At 38.1% G+C, this 24,932-nt stretch overlaps 1 protein-coding gene across 1 annotated transcript in view; it reads right to left on the bottom strand.

The window, feature by feature from the left end:
- The window catches only part of ttn.1 (titin, tandem duplicate 1), a 336,276-nt gene that overhangs the window by 114,001 nt on the left and 197,343 nt on the right, over positions 1 to 24,932 (bottom strand). The window contains exons 148-163 of the mRNA XM_043694489.1: positions 22,627 to 22,692; positions 18,300 to 18,365; positions 16,789 to 16,854; positions 13,822 to 13,893; positions 12,755 to 12,838; positions 11,543 to 11,626; positions 10,424 to 10,504; positions 8,747 to 8,830; positions 7,958 to 8,410; positions 7,108 to 7,182; positions 6,210 to 6,284; positions 3,522 to 5,801; positions 2,849 to 2,899; positions 1,472 to 1,867; positions 798 to 1,067; positions 432 to 707 (exon numbers count right to left, since the gene is read on the bottom strand). Of these exons, the coding sequence (XP_043550424.1) occupies positions 432 to 707; positions 798 to 1,067; positions 1,472 to 1,867; positions 2,849 to 2,899; positions 3,522 to 5,801; positions 6,210 to 6,284; positions 7,108 to 7,182; positions 7,958 to 8,410; positions 8,747 to 8,830; positions 10,424 to 10,504; positions 11,543 to 11,626; positions 12,755 to 12,838; positions 13,822 to 13,893; positions 16,789 to 16,854; positions 18,300 to 18,365; positions 22,627 to 22,692 (4,479 nt within the window). The remainder of the gene's footprint in view (positions 1 to 431; positions 708 to 797; positions 1,068 to 1,471; positions 1,868 to 2,848; positions 2,900 to 3,521; positions 5,802 to 6,209; positions 6,285 to 7,107; positions 7,183 to 7,957; positions 8,411 to 8,746; positions 8,831 to 10,423; positions 10,505 to 11,542; positions 11,627 to 12,754; positions 12,839 to 13,821; positions 13,894 to 16,788; positions 16,855 to 18,299; positions 18,366 to 22,626; positions 22,693 to 24,932) is intronic.

The raw sequence follows: 24,932 nt of genomic DNA, 5'->3' as shown, positions 1-24,932 counted from the left end.
GTCAAATTACTCAATGGTTCCCTTATATGATGTAAAACTGTTTAAGTCTATAATGGAACAAATGAAAATCATTAGTCACAGCTGTCTATTTCATATTATTAAACAAAACAAGAAACACTTTATTAAATTAGTGATTTGCCTGTGACTACCCACATTCAGCATTTAGTTTAAAAACTGATTTGCCTGTGATTACCCACATTCAGCATTTAGTTTAAAAACTGGATTGCGACTGATTGCTGCTACCATCCTTTAGGAAAAGAATGAGAAATACTGACATTAAAATTTACAATGGTGACCAAAATTTATGATAGTAGGAATTATGATGTGTGACTATCAAGTATGCACCCTACCTAAAATTATTAATAACATACAGATCATCAGTGTTGGAAGGACAAAGGAGAATATATTTCTACAAGAATTAGGAAACTTACCATCAACAGTCAGATTGGCTGTTGAAGCCTGCCCCTCAATTTCCACTGTGTATTCACCCATATCTTCTGGTGTTGCATTTTTCACAATAAGAGTGAGAATTTTGCCAACTTTCTTAATTTCAGTTTTTGCAGTGGGTTCCATGGGAATCTCCTCTTCCCCTTTGAACCACTTGATGTTTGGCGTGTCTTTTGCAATCTCACATTCGAAAACAGCAGTTTCTTTCTGTTTGACCCTCTGGTCCCGAACTGGTCTAACAAACCATTTCCTTACAATTTCTGCAATGGAAAAACTTATATAAAGTAAAACTAGTCCTCAAATCCCTTCACTGTTGCCTCAATTATGCAAGAATGTGAATATATACTAACCTTGTACATTAACTTTACCCTCACATCTTATGTTAGCAGTCTCAACAGAATACACTCCAGCATCATCGAAGTCCGCACTGGTGATCGTAATACTACGCTGCAACCCAATAACACTAATCGTGTACCTCTCAGATTCCTCTGGAAGAAGTTCACCGTCCTTCTTCCAAATCACTGGTTTGTCTTTAGTCAGTTCACAAGTCAAATATAGGGGCTGTCCTTTGAAGACGGTTATTTCCTCTTCCAATGTTTTAAAGAATGCCACCGGTAATTCTAAAATATTTTAGGGATAATATCAATGAACTCTCTGTAATAAGCGAAGTATTAATTTTATAAAAAATGTTTAAAAGCTTTCCATTCTATCTAGTATACTTTGTGTAATTACAGAGGAATCTCGATTACCCGAAGGATATGGGTGGGGAGTATTTCAATCCGTTAGTCGAATGCTGGATCATCGAATGCCGGATAACATAGTTAGCCAAGAATTGGGACTTTGCGATTTTGTTTGGATAATCCGAAATTCAGTAATCGAATGCTGGATAATCGAGTTCCTCTGTATATGCATGACCATTTGAGCTTAACAATTAAATTCAACAGGATTGAATTATATTAGTACATTACGCAAAGCTTGTTCTTGCTTTGTGCTGTGCAATATATCAAACAGCAATGAAAAATACCTTCGACAATTAGTTTTGCTGTAGATGTCTTTTCTTGTTTGCCGAGGCGACCTACACAGCTATATTCACCAGTATCTGAAAGCTGCACGTCAATGATATGCAACTTTCTATCTTTGCCATCAGCGGTAAACTTGTATTTAGGGCCTTCCCTCACAGTGCCTCCATCTTTCATCCAAGATGTTAATGCTGTAGATGGGGAGATCTGACATTCAAACACGGCCGAAGACCCTATAGATTCAGCTTCTTCCAGCACGATATCTTTAAGCTCTTTCACAAATTTCAGTGGGACTGCTTTAAGCTGGAACCCTGCAAAAGGTGGTTCTTCTGAGGGTGGCCTTCCTCCTCCTGGTTTAAGTGATTTCCTGTCTCCGTCTCCAGGTGATGGTGTCTTTCTCACTAAAATTTAGAGTTGAACACAAATACATTGGATTTTATTTGTTGCTTTTTTGTGCATGCTTCTGAAGATGGTTTGATGCAAATCAGACACTGAGATGCCATGTGCCATTTTCATTTGGTAAAGAAATGATAGCGATGCAAGCAGAACAATATAATTGACTAAGACCACCAAATGTTGTAAACTTGGTTTTAGTTCTTCGAGGTAAGTTGATGCATTGAAGCCCATCCTTTCATCATGCGATAATGTTTTCAGGTGGTAAGGTTTACATGATATACAGCCACTATAACTGCAGCATAATATATTCACTATTCATCAAGGAGTATCAGTGTTTCATAATCACAGTCTTCAGGCAGCGTAAATAGTAACTATTCTGTGCAGTCCACTACACTGGGTTTTGCACACAAGTAGAAAAATGCATGCACTAATGTGTTAGAAAGATGATCATGACACATAAACATTGCAAATGTTTCTTCCAGTTAGTTATTTACTCAATCTGCCAAAATCAGTCACAGCAAGTATTCATATGTAGTATACAAATTGATTACTTGTGCTTGAGTAAAAAGGATTATACAAATGTCAGTGATTTCATTATAGAGCTGTAAGTTATAAAGACAGGGCAGTTCTTGCAACATTAAGCAATGTAATATCAATCAATAGTTTGCTATCCAGTCTATGCAGCCATCAATCATTTCTGCAATCAGAAGGTCATGCAAATAATATGTCAAATAAAATGCCAAAATAATGGAAATGTACCATAGTATTTAATTGAGTTTTCCATTAATGTATGAACAAAATTTAAATAGCGTCATCTTAACAATAATGTAATTCATTAATTAATCTAAATAGATGTGGTACATTGGAAAACTACTGCATGTGTTGGCATCTAATTGTTCACTACTGGTTGTGATACAAAGTGTATATATGTGTGCAACCATGCATTTGTTCATAGTGGTTACTGTGTGGTTAATGTCCCCTCTCACCTCTCAGTATGCCTCTACCCTTGCCGGCTTCATCAGTTGGTACCTTAGTATCTGTAGTGAGATAGTAACATAATTATCGGCATGTCATGACTATCCTTCCAAATTACTATATGTAAAAATGATTCTGTAATATCCTTAGAGTGGAAACAATGAGGCGAAAAAAGTGTATTGTATTTAAATGAAAAAAATTTATATATAAATTTCTATAACATAAACACAAAAAAATGGCAGTACTACTTATTTAACATATGAAACAAAGGCTTATTCATGCGGCCAAAGGAGATTTAAAATGAAAAAAAAAATATTAGTTTTGAATGAAGAAGATGTGAAACTGAACAATTTGGAAGGTTTACTGAAGCATCTGCCTTTAATGGTGCACATGAAAAATGATTTTAATTAACCAAGAGTTCTGTTAATAGCAAACAATGTAAATTAAGACATTTTCCCTTGGGAAGCATAGGACTACGTGGACCAAACACAAGCAACAAACATGAATTTTAGAGCAAACATTTTTCATAACTACAATACATCATGCACATAAACACAAACCGCATTGCCAGGAGACACAAAGGTGATGGACAAAGATGAACATATACAACAAAGAACACTGATCCATTTTTCAAAGCACAAGATATGAACAATCAGTTTGGTAGATGAGCAGCAGCCATCTCACCTCGTCGTTTGTAAGGCTTTGAAGGAGTCTCAACTATACCCTCAAGCTCTTCAGCATCTTCATGTTCCCAATCAACAGATGAGCCATACTCCTCCTCTTCTTCAGTTAGTTCCCAATCCCAGTCTTCCTTGTCCTGCAGTTCTTCTATTGATACGTCTTCTGATTCTACTTCATAGTCCTCTTCTGCTGAGATGCTTTCAGAAGGAACTTTTGTCACTTGTACCATTTCATGTTCTTTCTCACCAACAGCTACAACCCCTTTGCCGGCTTTAAAATGTGCAACATCTCGAGGTGTCAATACTTTCTTTACAGGTATTTTCTGAGGTTTCTCTTCCACTGCAACCTCTTTTGATGGGATCTTCTTAAACTGTACTTGATCCTTTTCTTCTGCTTCTGGCACCTTTCCCTTTCCAAATTTAAGATGTGCTGTCTCAGGTGTATCTCTGGGTGTCAATATTTTCTTTACAGGCAGTTTCTGTGGCTTTTCTTCTACAACAACTTCTTTTGAAGGAATCTTTGTCAGCTGTACACGATCCTTTTCTTCTTCAGATACAGGTACTTTCCCCTTTCCAATTTTAAGCTGTGTTGTGTCAGATACATCCCGAGGTGTCAATGCCTTCTTTACAGGTATTTTTTGTAGTTTTTCTTCCACTACTATTTCTTTTGATGGAATCTTCTTCACCTGTGCTTGATCTTTTTCTTCTGATATTGGCACTTTCCCCTTTCCAACTTTAAGCTGTGTGGTATCAGATGTATCTCTAGGTGTCAATGCTTTCTTTACAGGTATTTTCTGTGGCTTTTCTTCCATTATGATTTCTTTTGAAGGAACTTTTTTCAGCTCTTTAATATCCTTTTGTTCTCCCAATACTGGCTCTTGTCTTTTTCTGATTTTAAGATGTGTTTCGTCAACTTTCTCTATCGGGATCACCAATGGCTTTTCAGGAACTTGCAGTATCTTCTGCAATTCATTTTCATCAGGTAGAATTTCTTCAGAGGGGCATTTTTCTAATTTCACTGGTTCTTGTTCTTGGCTGGCTAATACTTTTTCTTTATCAATTTTAGTTGGGGTAATTTGTAGCTTTTGCTTATAAACTGCCACATCCTTCTCAGGCACTTTGTGAATCTTCTGTGGTTCTTTTTCTACAAATTTCTCATAAGTCTTTTCCTGGTCTCTTGAGATTGGAACTTTCCCTTTAACAATTTTTAAAGGTGTCACATGAGGTTTTCCTTTAGGGGGCACTGTTTTCTTTTCATATATTTCCTTGGAAACAGCAGTAGCCTCTTCTGCTATAACCTTTGGCAGTAATTTTGATACAGGCTTTTCTGGAGTAGCTTCCCTGGGTACCTGCTCGATTGGATAAATTTCTATACTCTCAGGTGCTCCTTCTTCAGGAGGTGGTATAACCTTAGGCTTTTCATGAACTATTTTAGGAAGATGTTTGATTTCACCTTCCCGTTCCTTTGGGATTTTAATAGGTTTGTCCAATGGAAGGATTTTCTCCTTCTCCTTCTCTGTGCCAGGAGCTTCATCACACTTTACAGTTATTTGTTCTCTGTGTCCTACCTCCACAGGAACTGGTTCTGTTATGGTTAGAGCAACAGTCTTTTCTTTATGTTTTTCAGTTTTGGGCGCTTCACCAACTTTTTCCAATATTATTTGCTTTTTCATTTCATCCTCATATGTGGGTAATTTCTTTGACATTATATGTTTTTCTTTCAATGCTTCTTCTATAGGGACTGTATCACGTTTTCTCAGTAGTACCTTTTCTGCATCTTTCTCTTGTTTGCGGATCTCCTTAGGTTTCTTAAGTAGTACACCTGGCTCTTCATCCATTTCCTTGGATCGTACTTTACTAACCTTTGCTGTTCGCAACTTGTATATATCATCTTGTTCAGAAACTTTATCTGGTGTTTTTAAGGTTACACTTTCCCCACTACCTTTGTCTATTTTAGGAATTTCATCAACCAACTGTAATATTATTTCTCTTTCTGTTTCTTTCTCTTTTAATATTACTTCTGGTTTCTTGGGCAATTTATATTCTTCATCAGCTTCTGTTTCCTCAGGACCTGGCGTTGATTTTCTAAGTTTTACCTCTAAGACTTCCTCTTCTTTCAGGGAGGTATCAACCTTCATTAGTATAATACCCTTGTCTTCATCTTTCTCATCCTTGTAAACCTTACTAATTTTCTTCAGTACTGGAATTTCTATAATATCTTCTACTTCCTTTCGAACTTTGACTGTAGTTTTTACTTTCAAAGACGGCTTGAGTTGTTCTGCAGCTATAAAGGTTTCACATTTAATTTAGCAACAAATAAAAAGACTTTTTTGTAATTCCCTAAAAGAACAGTTAACAAAACCAATGTCAAAATCTCCAAATTTACAGCAATGTTCACCAAATTAAAAGACACTGTAAAACGTATCCATAGACAGCAAAATTTACAAATATACACATTAACAAAGAGTATCACAAAAGACAAGATACATCAATTGTAACTTTTTTTATAGACTCAAGAGACAATTTGATACAACCAGCACACAACATTTAGAAACCTGTGGACATAAATTCTATATAATCTTACATTTAACACTAAAAGAAAACTTGAGTTGTAAATCACCATATTTTACAGTTAAGTATTTTCACATTTACAATTATAAAATAAGATCCAAACTTCTGATAAAAAATGTACCTTTCACAGGTTTCTTGACTGGTCCTGGTGCAGAAATGGGAACTGTAGTGACAGGTACTTCCTCCTCTTCAAACACTTTAAAAACAATGTCAAAACGTTTGTTAGTAATAGAGTCAAATCTCCAAATACATAATTACATGGAACGTTGTCCTTCAGAATATGAAAAGTATCTTAAATTCTTAGGTATTTGTCCCCTGATTCAGAAACTACCATACCTTATCAATTAGAATTCAGCACCAGTCTAATTTGACCATATTTCCTTTTCTGTTTCCACCTAATGCTGAATTTGCAAGATCACCCAGGTCATCAATTAGAGGGGAGAAAGAAATTGAAGTATTCTTTCCTGCAGCATTCAGGCATGCTTCCTAATTGGCCAACAGTTCAATCATTTTTATATAGAAATCTTAGAAGTGTGAAATTATTGAGAATGGATCTTGAGAATGGATGGTATATATAGAGATTGAACACGAGAATTACACATTTAAAACTGGAAAATTTGCTTACATTAAAATTACATGGCATGTTAACTATTATTAAAAACTAGAGCCTTGCAACAGTAATAATATTCAGTAATTAGTTAGGTCAGGGTTGATTTTCACTTTTCATAGTTAAATTGTATATGTGGCTAACATAGTTTCCTTTCATCAAAAATTCTCTTTCACTAATTAGAGTATACGAATGATACTCAGGGAACAAGGTTTTAAAAAGGGACAGATGAATAAAGGAACAAAATATATTCAAAAGCAAGCATATTCAATAAAGCAATGAAATAATGAATTGCAAGAAAGACAAACTGCAGATGAGAAGATGTGATGAAAATGAAGGGTATTAAAATGTAGAATGCTTCATGGATTTGGCACCAGTGACACAAAACAATGAGTGACACTCATTTGTGTACCTTCCTCTGGTTCCAAATCTTGTTTCACTGGAGCAGTGACTCCTATAGGTTCAATCTTCTCAACAAATGTAGTCACTTAAAAAAATATTTTGTTGAAATATTTAGTGTGTATATGACCTAAATCACTGCCAACATTAATAACAGACAATCAAATATATCAAAAGTAAAGGACAGTAAACACAATGCTTTAAATTTGTTAAATAAAGGTTTAAAAAAGAACATTCAAGCATTAATATTCACTATAATGGAATACAACTTGCACAGAACTATAAACTGTAAAGATAATATAACAAGAAATGGTAGCCTATGAAAAGAGCCTAGAAAATTCTACCAGTGAATGTCCTATCAGGTCAAACAGAATTTGCAGGGTAGAAGTTTTTTTTAGTATATTTTGATTTGATATAGCATAATTACAGCTGATTAGTCTCCAGTCTTGGTTCCTGTAAATAAGCGCTTATTGTTCTACACTGCAAAAAATGGGTCATGTCCCTAATGGGCCCTAGTAATGTTCACACAATATGGCAAACATTAACTATTGCCTAAGTGATTTTTTAACTAGCTAATTCTGCAAAGTTTAAGTTTAGTAAGGAATTTCTAAAAATGTTAGAATTCATAAACTCTTACATTACAGAATAAATGTGAAAGCGTGATGTAAACAGAAGACAAGAAACAATAATGTAACTGGAGAATATTTGAAATTTAGATATCCACATTGGAGACATCAGTATATAACTAAACAGAGTTTCCCAAAGAAGGTATGAGAAAATCAAAATGCCATAAATATTTGCACTGGTTGGTGGGATACTGCAATTGTTTTAGAATACTCTCTTCTATCAAATCAGGTCTATACCTTGCTCTGTAATAGTTTTCTCTTTTTTTGGACGTGTGACCTCAATGATATCTTCACGTAAAGTTTTCTCTTCAGCCTCAATGATTCTTTGAGGTGAAATAATTTTGTCAAATGGAGCAGTTTCCTCACGTAAAGGCATTTCACTGATTTCAATACTTGGCTCATATAAAGTCGCCTTGTCAGCTTCAACAATTTCTCGATGCAAAATCTGATCTGCCTCAACAACATCCTCAGGCAAAATGACATTGTCAGCTTCAAAAGTTTCTTCAGGCAAGACCATCTCATCGAACTCAATGCTTTCCTCATATAAAATTTCTTCATCGCCCTCAGCAATTTCCTCTTCAAACTGAATCTTTTCTTCATGTAAAACAACCTCCTCAGGCTCAATAATTTCATCATATGAAATAGGCTTGTCAGCTTCAATAATTTCTTTATGTAAAGTCTTCTTGAAAGCTTCAGAGTTTGAAGAAAAAGTTTTTAGTATTTTAGTTAATGGTTTAGATTTGAAGAGTATAAGATGACATAAATGTTACTACAAAAGATAAAGTAACAACACCACAACACAGTTGTAAAAATAAAGATGTAAAACAAAAGTCAGACAAGGTCATCACCAAACCAAATCATTGAAGACAATTAAAAAAACAAGAAAAGAAAGGTGTAATGATAAAAATGACAACATGAAAATACAACTTATTACTTGTTATTGGATGAAGCTCATGAGACATTAAAGTTACTATTAGTATTAACTGTGAGAAGACCACAAAAATGAAGGTACTACCACTTCTGTACCTTTTACTGGAGTAATCTCTTTGCTTTCTGCAAATGTGATTGGCACAACTTTTTCAGGCACACGTTTCTTGGCAACCTTAGGCACTTTAAAGACATTATTAAAACTTTTGTAAGTCGCATTAAACTTATTTCTTGAAAAGCAAACAGTATTTTTTTTTAATAACACTGCAATTTTCATGCAGTAAAACTAAATGGAAGTTACAACACTGAAACAAGCTGGTGTTTATGCTTCACCTTCTGTCCAGCCTATTTTATTGAATCCTATTTGCATATATTTCTGTACCTTTGTCCTTCAGGTACTTATCCTGCTGCCCCTTTAAAAATCCCCTTTTTTGTCTCAGCTGTTCTAGATAGTGGCAATTTCTGAAAGTGAAGTCATTTTTTCTTGAGTTCCTTACGGGATTTAATAATGACCATGTCATACTTATGTCCTCTAGTTTTGGCTGTTCCACAAGTGGAAACACCTCCATTGTACCTATTCCACTAATTCCCTTCATTGTTATAAAGCCTGGTTTTTTCTAGGGAAAATGTTCTGTCCTCTTCAATCTTTCCTGATAGCTACAACCTTTCTGATCTGGTACCATCCTTTTTTTTTAACATTCTGCATTATTTTCATAACTTGGAGACTAGAGTATAGTAGAGTATAGTACTCCAAGGACATTTAACCATGATTCTAGGAAAGTTCACCTCTTGGTAAAAAAAAAGTTTGTAAAGATTTAAACTAATTTCTGTCTTGATACCATTGGTCATAATTTAAATTTCAGGCCCACATCTTCTGAATTACAAATTCTATCCAATTCAACCTTCAACTAAATGGTGCACAAATCCCTACATACTCTTTTAGTGGTCTCTGCACTTGTTGGCTCCAAGGATATCTTTCTGATCTCCCATCTTCCATCCCTTTGGCTGTTAATTGCACAACACTATACTGTAAAATCCAGCTTTGACAAATTCTCCATTGAATTTAAAATATAAGTGACTGAATAGCTTCAGATTTTTTCTCACTTTGAACCATATGTGGGCCAAAACCTTGCATACATATAAGATTTCAGCCAAAAAAAACTCTCACAAGTGGAAGTAGATGAAGAGAACTCTGAGAAGTTTGAGCTCCCAACATGCTTGTGTTCAATGCTTTAGATAGATTCACCCTGCTTCTTTTTTTTCAGCACTGTATTCTCCCCATCTAAGTAGCTGAATGCTCTAATTTATTTTGCGTCCCAAAAGCCTGCCAGAATCAGATACTACAGCCACCTAAATTCTAGTGTCTGGAATTCTCTCCATGCACCTCTTATTTCTTCCTATTAAAACCCCCCTCAAATCTCATCACTTTAACCAGCATTTTGTTCGTTCCCTCCATTCTTCAGTAACTGATTCATTTATTATTTTCTAATTTGAAACGTGCTTTGGAGCATTTTAGACCTTAAAAGATGCCTTAAATGTGCTTGTTGTTGCTAAAAATAACTCATTTCAGTTAATGCATAGTACAAACACTTACAAAGAGTCAAGAAATATTTTTAAACACAACATGTCAATAACATAATAACAGACAGGGCAAGACATAAGATACAAAATTATAAGTATGAAAGTCATTTAAGTAGAAGAGCCAGCATAACACTGGAACACAATAAGAATTAAAAGAACAGCAGTCCACAAAGGTAAAGCTTTTTTTAAATATACCTTTAAAAGAAATGTTTGATTTTTCTTCATAACGGATGTCCATAATTTCTTCATAAATGGAACTTTTCATAACCTCAGGGACTTGAACAATAACACACAGCTTTAGACTGTACAGAAGTTACTAGCATAAAATACCACAGATAAACAACATTGACAGTAAGAACTAATACTTGATACACATAATGGAATTGAGTACAGTGGTTGATACTAACATAAAATATCACAGACAAACAACATTGACAGTTACAGCTAATACCTGATAGACATAATGAACATGAAGATAGTTACAAATGTAACCAGCCAGTGATTTTTGCTTCTAGGCATTATTTATATATTGCTTCCCAGCCTCTAGGCTGAACCAGCTACCTGGTTGGCTGGCACAGGCAGGCATTTTCTGTGGCAGGAAGCTTCAGTGAAGACAGTTCACAGCATTAGAACAAATTGGGAGGGGAGTGGGCATGTAAGTTGAGAAAATGTCCAAGTTCAGGCCCAACACTTTCTTGAGAGATCTAAGAATGAGGAAATCTAGCTACAATGTTAGGTTGGAGAAGGTGGTTTGTTCTCTTTTATGAAATAAGGCTGAGGAAAGATCTGATGGTGGTGTAAAAGATTATGAATGCCAGTTGTTCCCACTGACAGATTATACAAGGTTTGGGGGACATAGAGCTAAGGTTTTATGTAAGAAATGAAACTGGAATGCAAGGAAAAACTTGCTTATGCCAGGAGTGGTAATGACCCAGAACTCACTGCCTATGAGTTGGAGACAATGAATGATTTTAAAAGGAAATTGGATAGGGACTTACTTTAAAAAAAAGTTTAAAGATTTCTTGGGCAGAAAGAAGGTTTGGGTCGGTCTAGATTGTTCATCAGTGTGGATTCAATACAAGTGGCATCCTTCTGTGCTGTAATGACTCCAAGACTCGAAAACAGAACGAGTATTTCAAGATGACACAATAGCACGTTATTAAATTACATTATAGACATTGAAACAAAAGACATCAACATTACACAAAAAGAATTTTGGTGAACCAGCTGAGCACTGGTAGTGTTCAGGAGAGAACTGAATGTTTGTACTTGCACTTTTTTTTCAAACAGCAAAATGCTTGGCTAATTCTGTACCTTTTCTGTCCTTTTCTGGAGTGATTAAGACTGATCTTGAAACAGGGATGGGTGCTGGTGGAGCCCTCTTGTCAACTTGAAGCACTTCAAATATTGTTTTTAAAATAAATTAAGTATTCAATAAGAGAAGGACAACATAAGACACATAAACATAAGAGAGTAAACAAATAAACATGAAGCTGCATTGTTTTGTACTGGTTAAAATCTAGATGACATTAGGTACAATTGGAAGATTATTCAAACTGATTAAGTATTTTACTTTGAAAGATGCTATGACTACAAAAGGGATGTTTTAAAATTTATATTAAAAATTCTGATAAGAAAAGTTGAATGATATAATTCATTACGCATTTTCCCTTCATCTTTGTAACCTAGTTTCAAACTGAAGCCAGATTGAATAAATGGAAAATTGCTGTTGATATGACGGTCCTATACCAAATGATGTTGGATAATTTGAATCCAGTTCTTGTGGAGCATGAGCCCACAGCACAGAAATCTACTTGGTGAGATAACATGAGCAATTTACCTTTGAGCGAACAAAGCAATTTTGAGAAATTTTAAGAACTAGTGTAGCACAGTTTTGTTTTAACTAAAGCTTGATGATTAATGTACATTATTTGTGGAATTTTAATAGGATACTAGATACTAAGTATGGATGCTTGAAATCGAATTATTCCATTCCCTAGCACAAACATTCCTCCCCTTAATGAGCATCATCTACCTTTAGAATTGTCATAAAAAAGAAGCATGAGAATAAAATTATTATAATCTAAGAAAATAATTCTACATTTATTCTCATGTTCCACATAACAAATATTTTGTATTATTTATGATATTTTCCATCTAGATAATTTGAATGTAAATTTTAGTTGTATATTTTTAACAGGAAACATAACAAGACAAAATGATACTTCGAAAAGTAACAAAAAGACAATCACAATTCAACGTCATAACATATCAATGAACACTTTTATCACTAAACATGAAAGAGGTAATAGAAACACCCATAAGTTAAAAATAAAGAAACTTTAAAGAAGTAAAAGAACATTTCTTCCAAGAAATGTCGATCTCAAACATAGGGAAGAAATTTAACTTTGGCAGGAGCAACAAAAGTGGACAGCTAATTATTATTACTCTGCCCAATGCATTCATATCCAGATTGCGTCCCTGCCCAAGTTGCATTTGCCCCATTGTGCTATTTTCTCATTTTACCTTCTTCTGGTGCAGGCTTCTCAACTTTTCTTGGAACGGTTACTGCTTTAGCCTCAGCAACTGGCTTCATAGGAATCTCGGGCACTTTTAAAAACAATTTTTTTTAAAAAAGTAAATAACAAAGAATACTTTCACAAGAAGAAATTTACATTGAACACATGCACAACATGGTTAATGTACCAAATGATGAATATTTCATACATAAAAATAAGTGAGCATTAAAGAAGTTTAACATTGAACTTTCTTATGACGAACAAACGCTTAAAAAGCTCCTTTATGACAGGTACATTTCATCTTCTCCCTGGTCCAGTGTTAAAATGTTGCAAACTATTTGAGTGAGTTATAGCATAAATAATAATTAGTCATGTTATAATAATGTGATATGTTCTTAGAAAGAATTAAATCAGTTCATTGTGTGCACTAAAATTGGTTGTCAAACAAAACTGCATGTATTCAATAATACAGCACCTTTGAGAGCTCAACTCACAATGAACTGAACTGCAATGAACATGTTTCAGCACACAATTCAAATAATATAAAGCCAGCAATGAGAGCTAATGATAGTATTGTCACAACACAAAAACAGACTTAGAAATATAGGGTATAAGAGTTTACCTAAATATGACACTTGATATGCTATAACAGCCAATGATCATTACCCTATCTTATTAGAAATCACAAATGTCATGGTATTTCTATGGTACAGAAATTGGTCACTTGGTCCACATTGACTGTGTCAGCCAATAAATGAGCAGTTCAGTCTAATCCCTCTTTAAAGACTTTGATCTGTAGCTCTGCAGGTTACAGCACTTTTGGTGCATATCCACCCACTGCTTCAATGAGTTGAGCTTCTGTTTCGTACCTTTTCAGGTGATGCCGTTCAGCACCTAAACAACTTCTGATGGAAAAATAAGCTTACCTCATCTCAACTGTCCTACTAATTATTTTCAATTTATGCCCCATAGTCACTGATTTCTATGCCAAGCTAAATAGGCCCTTCGTATCTAATGCATCCAGACTCCCCATAAGTATTTCCAACATATGGAACAAGAAAAGGAAATGCAGACCTTTCTCAGGAGCCACCACCTCTTTCTTCGGTTTCAATGGTTCAGGAACTGGCTTCTTAGAAACTTCTGGCACTATAGAAACAGTATAATGTTAAGAAGCTTAACATACAATGATTTTATAATTAAAATATCCAAACAAGACACTAAAATCACACAAACATACATAACAGGGGAATTCAATCTGAAGTGACTTTGTCAATCCACATTACACATACCAGGGGAGAAATTGGTTAAAACAAAACAACGACATTAATAACATGGTACCTATTTGACCGAGTGAAGTCCTCTCGTTACCATTTGGGGACCTGTGCTAAAATTAGGGGAGCTGATCTTAGCTACTGCATTACACAGTCATTTTCACTGAACAAACCAAACAGCCAAAACCCTAGGCCGAAGCATTGCAACCTTTGGCTATATCCTGTCCCCTCAGCAGGGCAGATTTGGCAGTGACACAGCGATATAGAGTTGGGAAGGAACAACCCATGGAGCTGGAAGATTGACTCCAGTGTCTGTGAGTCCTCATAGAATCAGGCCTACCAAACACCACCTTCCACCAGTGGCCAATAAATCAATACTCCTGCATTTTTACTCTCGTGCAAGGGCAAACAGTATATTCACTGAATAGGCCTGTTCTGAAGGACATCGCGACTGTTAACTGGACCTGTGTTGCAAGACATTAGTACCATGCTGAAATGCAGAGATTCAATACAGATTCAGCAGCTGAAAACCTGGTATCCTTGAGGCAATATGCACTGCCAAATAGCAGCAATATTGTAATCATTTTGCAGTGCGCAATCTCATGACAGAGCACAGACTTCACTCTTGCATTGCCATGAAGCCAGGAAATCAATCCTGGTTCAATAAGGAACAACAAAAGGCAACCCAAAAACAGTACTAAACCTTTCTAAAAGTGAGGTCTGAATAGAGTAAAACTACAACACAGGATGACATGCGTGGCAAACAGTGGAGACAGTACACAGAGTTTAGCAATTCCACAACCAATAGACCAGGTCACAGCTCTGCAGTCCGACATGTTCAGCCAGGGAATGATGGTGGAAAATGAAACAACCTGTGGAAATGGGACAGTTCATAAACATCCCCATCCTCAATAACGGCTGAGCCCAACACCTCAGCGCAAAAGATAATCCAGAGCTCTTTGATACCAACTTCAGAAAAAGGTGTCATGTGGCCTATCCACCTGAATCTCTTGGTGAGATCCCAGCAGCACAGATGGCTGTCTTCAATCAAGTTGATTCATTCTATGTGCTAGGAAGAAACAGCTGAAATCACTGGATACAGGGCCTTACAACATCCTGATTGGAGTCGTAAAGCCTTGTGGTCCAGAACCAGCCATGACCCTATTCACGTTGTTCCATTAAAGTGACAACATTGATGTGTACCTGATAATAGGAATGCAGGAGAAGGCCAGTTGGCCTTTCAAATCTGTTCCACCATTGAATACGATTAGTGTTGTGGTTGTGGTCTCAGCTCAATTTTCCTGTCTACATAATCCTAGACAGCCCTGTCTCTCAAAACCTTTCAGACTCTAACTACCCTCCAATAGAAAAACTCTTGATCTCTGCCTTAAAAAGAAGACTCTTTAATCTTAACCTAAGCCCTGCACTTATAGTCTTTCCCACAAAAGGAAAGGCTTTCTGGTATCCACCTTACCCAGTCCCTTCAAGATCTTGAACATTTCACGAAGAACACTACATTCTTCCAAACCCCAGTGGATTTCGGCCCAATCCGTTCAACCATTCTTCACAAGTTAACTCCTTCATTCAAAGACTGAGTTGGCTAAACCTCTAAGTAGCACAATCAATTGTACCTATTTTTCCAAATAAAATGAATAAAGCTACATACAGTATTCCAAATATGGGCTTGCAAATGATCAATTTGGCTGCTGCAAAGTTGCCCTACTCTTGTATTCCATTTTCCCCTGATCTTGATAGTAAGGTACCAGTTGACCAAGTATGATATCAAAGCACCCAAGCAGAACTGGAGTCAACAGGACTTAGGATGAATGTTCTTCCACTGGTTGGAATCATACCTAGCAGAAAGGAAGATGGTTGTTGTTGTTACAGATGAGTCATTTCAGTTGCAGGACATCTCTGTAGAAGTTCCTCAGGGCAGTGTCCTTGGCCCAACCATCTTCTGCTGCTTCATCAATGACCTTCTCTCCAGCATAAGGTCAGAAGTCAGAATGTTCACAGATGACCGCACAATGCTCTGCATCAGTCACTACTCCTCGTATATGGCACAACCCATATCCAAATGCAAGAAGACCTGGACAATATCCAGGCTTGGGTTGACAAGTGGCTGTAACATTTGCACCAGTGGCAAGCACCAAACAGTGATCATCCTGAACAGGACAGGATCTAACTATCACTTTTTCCTGTTCAATGGCATTACTATACCACACTATCAACAACCAGGCCACTTACAAAAGACCAGAAATTGAATTTGATTGGCCACATAAGTACTGTGAATTGAAGGGCAGGTCAGAAGCTAGGAATATGCAGCAAGTAACTCACCTCCTGATTCCCCAAAGGCTGTCCATCATCTACAAGTTGCCGCACTGTGTGCCATCTAAAATACATACTGTTCTAACTCACCAACCTTCCATCAAAAACATTTTCCAAACTGCAACCTCCACGATCGTGAAGGAAAAGTGCAGCAGATGCATCAAACATCATCACCTGCATGGCCCTCTCCAAGACTCACACCATCCTGACTTGGAAATATACTGCAGGGCTAAAAACCTGACACGCCCTTTCTAACAGCACCGTGGCTGTACTGACCCCCCAAGGAATGTATCAGATTAAGAAGATAGCTTTCCATTAGCTTCACCAGGGTAATTAGGGACTGAAAATCAATGCTGGGCAGCCAGTGTGCATAGATTCCAACTATTAGTTAAAAAAATGTTACCTGCTATTATTTCCATGATCTATAAAAAATTAAATGTACCTTTTTCTGGAATCTCTTTCTTTAGTTTCAATGGTTCAGGAACTGGCTTCTTAGGAACTTCTGGCACTGAAGAGACAGTATAATGTTAAGTTTAATACACAATGATTTTATAATTAAGATATCAAAACAAGAAGTTAAAATCACACAAACATACTTAACAGAGGAGTTCAATCCAAAGTGACTTTGTCAATTTGCATACTGGGGGAGAAATTGGTTAAAACAAAACAGCGACAAAGATAAAGCCGCATTGCACATGTTAAACCAAGTGAAGTGCTCTCATTCCCATCTGGGGGCCTGTGCCAAAATGCTACCTTATTCTTACATTCCATTTTCCGCTGATGTTGATAGTAAGGTACCAGTTGACTGGCTATGATATCAAAGCACCCAAGTAAAATTGAGGTCAATTAGAGAGGATGAATGCTCTTCCGCCAGTTTGAATCATACCAAGCAGAAAGGAGGATGGTTGTCATTGATGGAGGAGAAAGTGAGGACTGCAGATGCTGGAGATCAGAGCTGAAAATGTGTTGCTGGAAAAGCGCAGCAGGTCAGGCAGCATCCAAGAAGCAGGAGAATCGACGTTTCGGGCATGAGCCCTTCTTCAGGAATCATTGATGGAGTTCAGTCATCTGTAAAAATGCTCCTTAGGGCTGTGTCCTTAGTTTAAACACTTTAGCTGCTTCATCAATGACCCTCTCTCCAACATAAGGGCAAAAGTTTGATGTTTGCAAATGACTGTACAATGCTTTGCATCAATCACCACTCCTCATATATGGCACAGTCCATATCCAAATGCAGCAAGACATGGACAAAATCCAAGCTTGGGCTGACAAGTGGCTGCAACATTTGCACTAGGGGCCAGTGCCAGACAGTGATCATCCTGAACATGACAGATTCTAATGATCACTTTTTCCTGTTCAATGGCATTACCATCCCACACTAACAACAACCAGGCCACTTACAACAGACCAGAAATTGTACTGAACTGGCCACATAAGTACTGTGTCTACAAGAGCGGTTCAGAAACTAGGAATACTGCAGTGAGTAACTCTCCTCCTGACTCCCCAAAGCCTGTCCCTCATCTACAAGGTTGAGTGTGTATTGCTGGAAGAGCACAGCAGGTCAGGCAGCATCCGAGGAGCAGGAAAATCAACATTTCGGACCGGAGCCCTTCATCAGGAATACTTCCCACTTGCCTGGTTGGGTGCAGTTTCAAAAAACACTCAAGACGTTTGGCAGCATCCAGCACACAGCAAACCACCTGATCCACTACCCATCTGCCGTTTTCAGCAAGCACTCCCTTCACTACTGACACACAGTTGCCACAGTGAATGCCATCTAAAAGGCATACTGCTATAACTCACCAACCATCCATCAAGAACACTTTCCAGACTGCAACCTCTACGACCGTGAAGGACAAGAGCAGCAGATGCATCAAACATCACCACCTGCACGGTCCTGCTATTATTAGTTACTTACTATTATTTCCATGATCTATAAATAATTAAATGTACCTTTTTCTGGAACCTCTTTCTTTGGTTTCAATGGTTCAGGAACTGGCTTCTTAGGAACTTCTGGCACTACAGAAACAGCATAATTTTAAGTTTAATGTACAATGATTTTATAATTAAGATATCAAAATAAGAAGTTAAAATCACACAAACATACTTAACAGAGGAATTCAATCCAGAGTGGCTTTGTCAATTTGCATACTAAGGGAGAAATTGGTTAAAACAAAAACAGTGACAATGATAAAGCCGCACTGTACATGATTGACCGCGTGAAGTCCTCTCATTCCCATCTGGGGACCTGTTCCAAAATTAGGAGAGCTGACCTTTAGTTACTGAATAAAACAGTCATATTCACTGAAACAAACCAAACAGCCAAAGCCCTAGGCCAGAGCATTGCAATCTCTGGTTGTGTCCTGTCTCCTCAGCAGGACAGATTTGGCAGAGACAGAGTGGTACAGAGTTGGGAAAGGGCAATCCAAAGAGTTGAACATTGACTTCAGTGTCTATGAGTCCTTATGGAATCCAGCCAAAGCTGGCCAAGGAAACACCATATTAACTCCCACCTCCCAAGCAACCACATCCACCAGTATCTGATAATGGTTAGGTGAATTGGCCAAGTTAAATTGCCTGTAGTGTTAGGTGAAGGGGTAAATGTAGGGGAATGGGTCTGGGTGGGTCTGGGTGGGTGGATCAGTGTGGACTTGTTGGGCCGAAGGGCCTGTTTCCACACTGTAAGTAATCTAAATCTAATCTAAGTAAATCAATAGTCCTGCACTTTCACACTCCTGCAAGAGCACACTGTGTATTCACTGAACAGTTCTCCTCTGAAGAACATCATGACTGCAACTGGGCTTGTGCTGCAAGGCATTTACTACTATGTTAATATGCATACATTCATTACAGATTTAGCAACTTAAAATTGGCCATCTTTGAGGCAATGTGCACTGTCAATAGCAGCAATATTGTAATCATCTGCAATGTGCAACCTCATGACAGAGCACAGACGTCACTCCTGTATTACCATGAATCCAGGAGATCACTCCTGGTTCAATGCAGAAGGCCAAACCAAAAACAGCACCAAACCTGCCTAAAAGTGAAGGCTCAACACAGTAAAACTACAACACAGGATGGCATGCATAGTAAACAGTGGAGACAGTGCATAGAGTTAAGCAATTCCACAACCAATAGATCAGGTTACAGCTCTGCAGTCTACACATTCAGCCAGCAATGATGATGGAAAATGAAACAACCAGTATAAAGGGTGACAGTTCACGGACATCCTCATCCTTAATAACGGCTGAGCCCAATACCTTCATGCAAGAAATAATCTTGAACTATTAATCTAATGAACTAATGCAATAGATAATCTTGAACTATTTGATACAATCTCCAAGTGTCATGTGCCTATCCACCTCAGCCTCTTGTTGAGTTCCCAGAAGCACAGACAACCGTCTTCAGTTAAGTTGATTTATTCTGTGTAATATGCAAAATAAAAAAGCTGAAGCTACTGGATAGAGGGCCTTACAATATCCTCATTGGAGTCGTAAAGCCTCGCGATCCAGATCTAGCCATGACCATGTCCACATTGTTCCATTATAGTGACAACATTGATTTCTACCTGATAGTAGGAATGCAGGAGGCAGACATTTGGCCCTTAAAGTCTGCACCACCATTCAGTATGATGATTATTGTGGTTGTGGTCCCAGCTCAATTTCCCTCATTACATAACCCATGACAGTCTTGTCTATCAAAAATTTTAAAACTTCTGAGGAAGAAAATGTCAGATTCTAACTACCGTCTGAAAAGAAAAAAAACCTCTCAGTTTGTGTCTCAAAAGGAAGACTCTTTATTCTCAAACTGTGCCCTACAATTATAGACTTCCCCACATGACGTCCATCTTACGCAGTTCCTTCAAGATCTTGTATGTTTCAATGAGAACATCACATTTTTCCAAACCCCAGTGGATTGAGGCCTAAGCCATTTAAACACTTGTCACAAGTGAAATCCTTCATTCAAAGAATGAGTTGAGTAAACCTTCTCCAAACAGCATCAGCAATCATGCCTTTTTTCAAATAAAATGACCAAAACTGCACACCAAATATGCCCTCACAAATGTTCACTTCGACTGCAGTAAAGTTGTCCTACTCTTATATTCCATTCTGCTTGAATTTGCATTTCCTATGATAGTACAAATGAGTGTGTGAAATCATCGCAGCCATCGATTAAGTGAGACATTAACGAGCACGAGTCAAATTGAGTTGATGAGAATCAGGGGCAATGTCTCTGCTGATTGGAGTCATACTTACCAGAAAGGAAGATGATTGGGGTTTTGGAGATGGCAGTAATGGCAAAAACACTTAACAAAATATGAAAAAACATTAATATAGAACAATAATATTTATGGGGAGATGGAGGCATAATTTTAATATTCCCGGAGGAGAACTAATTTTGAGAGCCAGTCTCCAGGGGAATGGGTTCAAATCTCATCATGGCTGCTGGTGGAATTTAAATTCAGCTGATGATAAATCTGGAATTGAAATCTCAAATCTTAGTAATGCCAGCTATGAAATTATCACTGATTGTTGTAAAAGCTCATTTGGTTCACTAGACCTGTTTTATGACAGGAAATCTGCTGACCCCACCTGGTTTGGCCCGCACATGACTTCAGACACACAGCAATGTTGGTAATCTTTAACTGCCCTCTGAACTGTCCTAGTAAACCACTCAATTCATGGGCAATTAGGGATAGACAATAAATACTGGTCTGGTCAGCAACACACACATCCCAGGAAAGAACAAAACAATTTACAGCCACAAGTCTACATTCAATTCTTGATCATCAGTAAGATGATGGAAGGGATCTTTCACAACGCTATCAAGCAGCATTTACTCAACAATTACCTGCTCACTGACACTCACGTTGGGTTCTAGGCAGGCTCATCCAATTCCTGATTTCATTTCAGTCATTGTCCAAACATGCATGGAAGAGGCAAGGTGAACTGGGAGTGACTGACCTGGAGAGCAAGGTACTAGTTGACCGAGAAAAACTGGAGTCAATAGAAATAAGAATGAATGCTCTCCAGCATTTGGGGTCAGACCTACCACAACGGAAGATAGTTGTCATTGATAGAGGTCAGTCAGTTCAGTCACAGGGCATCTCTGTAGACGTTCCTCAAGGCAGTGTCCTTGGCTCAACCATCTTCAGCTGCTTCGTCAACGACCTTCTCTCCAACATACGGTCAGAAGTTTGATGTTTGCAGATGACTGTACAATGCTTTGCAACAGTCATTACTCCTCATATATGGCACAGTCCATATCCAAATGCAGCAAGACAGGGACAATATCCAGGCTTGGGTTGACAAGTGGCTGCAACATTTGCATCCTTCCTATAGTATGGCGACCAAAACTGCACACAATACTCCAGATGTGGCCGTACCAGAGTCTTATACAACTACAACATGACCTCAGGACTCCGGAACTCAATTCCTCTACCAATAAAAGCCAGTACGCCATATGCCTTCTTCACCGCACTATTTACCGGGGTGGCAACTTTCAAAGATCTGTGTACACAATGATCATTCTGAATAGGACAGATTCTAACTATCACTTTTTCCTGTTCAATGGCATTACCATCCCACACTAACAACAACCAGGCCACCTACAACACACTAGAAATCGAACTGAACTGGCCACATAAGTACTGTGTCTACAAGAGCAGGTCAGAAGCTAGGAATACTGCAGTGAGTACCTCGCCTCCTGACTCCCCAAAGTCTGTCCCCCATCTACAAGACACAAGTCAGGATGGTGATGAAATACCTCCCACTTGCCTGGCTGGCTGTAGCTCCAAAAACACTCAAGAAGCTTGCCAGCATCCAGCACACAGCAAACTGCTTGATCCGCTACCCATCCACCATCTTCAGCAAGCACTCCCTTCACGACTGACACACAGTGGGCTATCTAAAAGACGTACTGCTGTAACTCACTAACCTTCCATCAAAAACACTTTCCAAAGGACAAGCGCAGCAGATGTATGGGAACATTACCACCCGCACATCCCTGTTCAAGTCACACGTGATTCTGACTCAGAAATATACTGCTGCTCCTTCAAGGTCGCTGGGTTAAAACTTCACATTCCCTTTCTAACAGCACCATGGCTGTACTGACCCCGCAAAGAATGCATCAGATCAAGAAGATAGCTTGCCATCAGCTTCTCCAGGACAATTAGGGACTGAAAATCAATGCTGGGCCAGCCAGTATACATTGATTCCAACTATTAGTTAAAAAAAAGTTACCTACTATTATTTTCATGATCTATAAAAATTAAATGTACCTTTTTCTGGAACCTCTTTCTTTGGTTTCAATGGTTCAGGAACTGGCTTCTTAGGAACTTCTGGCACTGCAGAGACAATATAATTTTAAGTTTAATATACAATGATTTTATAATTAATATATCAAAACAAGAAGTTAAAATCACACAAATATACTTAACAGAAAAGTTCAATCCAAAGTGACTTTCTCAATTTGCATACTGAGGGAGAAATTGATTAAAACAAAACAGCGACAATGATAAAGCCGCACTGCACATGTTTGAGCAAGTGAAGTCCTCTCATTCCCATCTGAGGACCTATTCCAAAATTAGGAGAGCTGACCATTAATTACTGTATAACACAGTCATATTCACTGAATCAAACCATACAGCCAAAGCCCTAGAATGGAGCATCACAATCTTTGATTGTGTCCTGTCCCCTCAGCAGGACAGATTCAGCAGGAACACAGTAGTACAGAGTTGGGAAAGAGCAACACAGTTAACCTGAACATTGACTTCAGTGTCTACTAGTCCTTATGCAATCAAGCCATAGCTGGCCAAGGAAATGCCCTATTCTCTCCACCTACCAAGCAACCACATTCCCCCAGTATCCGATAAATCAATAGTCCTGCACTTTCACACTCCTGCAAGAGCACACTGTCTATTCACTGAACAGGCCTTCTCTGAAGGATATCATTAATGCAACCGGGCTTGTGTTGCAAGGTATTTACCACCATGTTATCATGCATACATTCAATACAGATTTAGCAGCTTAAAACTGGCCGTCTTTGAGGCAAACTGCATTGTCAACAGCAGCAATATTGTAATCATCTGCAATATGCAACTTCATGACAGACCGCAGACTTTGTTCCTGTATTATCATGAAACCAGGGGATTAATCCTGTTTCAATGAAGAAGGGCAAGCCAGAAACAGCACCAAACCTGCCGAAAAGTGAGGTCTGAACACAGTAAAACTACAACACAGAAGGCATGCGTGGCAAACAGCAGAGACAGTGCACAGAGTTATGCAATTCCACAATCAATAGATCAGGTCCGAGCTCTGCAATCCTACACATTCAGCCAGGAATCAAGGTGGAAAATGATTTGAACCTGCCGGTGTTGGACTGGGGTGGAAGGAGCATTGCTCTGAAAGCTACTGCATCCAAATAAACCTGTTGGACAAGAACCTGGTATTGTGTGATTTTTAACAATGGAAAATAAAATAACCAGTGGAAGGGGGACAGGCGATGAAAATCTCCATCCTTAATAACAGCAGAGCCCAACACCTCAGCACAAAAGATAATCTTAAACTATTTGATACAATCTCCAGCAAGAAGTGTCATGTGCCCTATCCACCTCAGCTTCTTGTTGAGTTCCCAGAAGCACAGATGGCTGTCTTCAGTCAAGTTGATTTATTCCGTGTAATATGCAAAAAACCAGCTGAAACCATTGGATACAGGGCCTTACAACATTCTGATTGGAGTCATAAAGCCTCGCGATTCAGATCTAGCCATGACCATGTCCACATTGTTCCATTATAGTGACAACATTGATGTCTACCTAATAATAGGAATGCAGGAGAAGGCCATTCAGCCCTTCAGGTCTGCGCCACCATTCAGTACGATGATTGTTGTGGTGTGGTCCCAGCTCAATTTCCCTCACTACATAACCCATGACAGTCTTGTCTATCAAAAACTTTAAAACATCTGAGGAAGAAAATTTCAGACTCTAACTGCCCTCCAAAAGGAAAACCAACTCTCGGTTTCTGTCTTAAAAGGAAGACTCTTTATTCTCAAAATGCCCTGCAGTTATAGACTTCCCTACATGACGAAAGGCTTCCTGGCGTCCATCTTACGCAGTCCCTTCAAGATCTTGTATGTTTCAAAGAGAACATCACATTCTTCCAAACCCCAGTGGATTGAGGCCTAAGTAATTTAAACACTTGTCACAAGTGAAATCCTTCATTCAAAGAATGAGTTGAGTAAACCTTCTCCAAACAGCATCAGCAATCATGCCTTTTTTCAAATAAAATGACCAAAACTGCACACCAAATATGCCCTCACAAATGTTCACTTCGACTGCAGTAAAGTTGTCCTACTCTTATATTCCATTCTGCTTGAATTTGCATTTCCTATGATAGTACAAATGAGTGTGTGAAATCATCGCAGCCATCGATTAAGTGAGACATTAACGAGCACGAGTCAAATTGAGTTGATGAGAATCAGGGGCAATGTCTCTGCTGATTGGAGTCATACTTACCAGAAAGGAAGATGATTGGGGTTTTGGAGATGGCAGTAATGGCAAAAACACTTAACAAAATATGAAAAAAC

The sequence above is a fragment of the Chiloscyllium plagiosum genome, chromosome 7 (assembly GCF_004010195.1).
Source record: "Chiloscyllium plagiosum isolate BGI_BamShark_2017 chromosome 7, ASM401019v2, whole genome shotgun sequence".
NCBI lineage: Eukaryota > Metazoa > Chordata > Chondrichthyes > Orectolobiformes > Hemiscylliidae > Chiloscyllium > Chiloscyllium plagiosum.
Note: the sequence above shows the minus strand (reverse complement) of the source record. Positions and strands in the feature narration are given on the sequence as shown.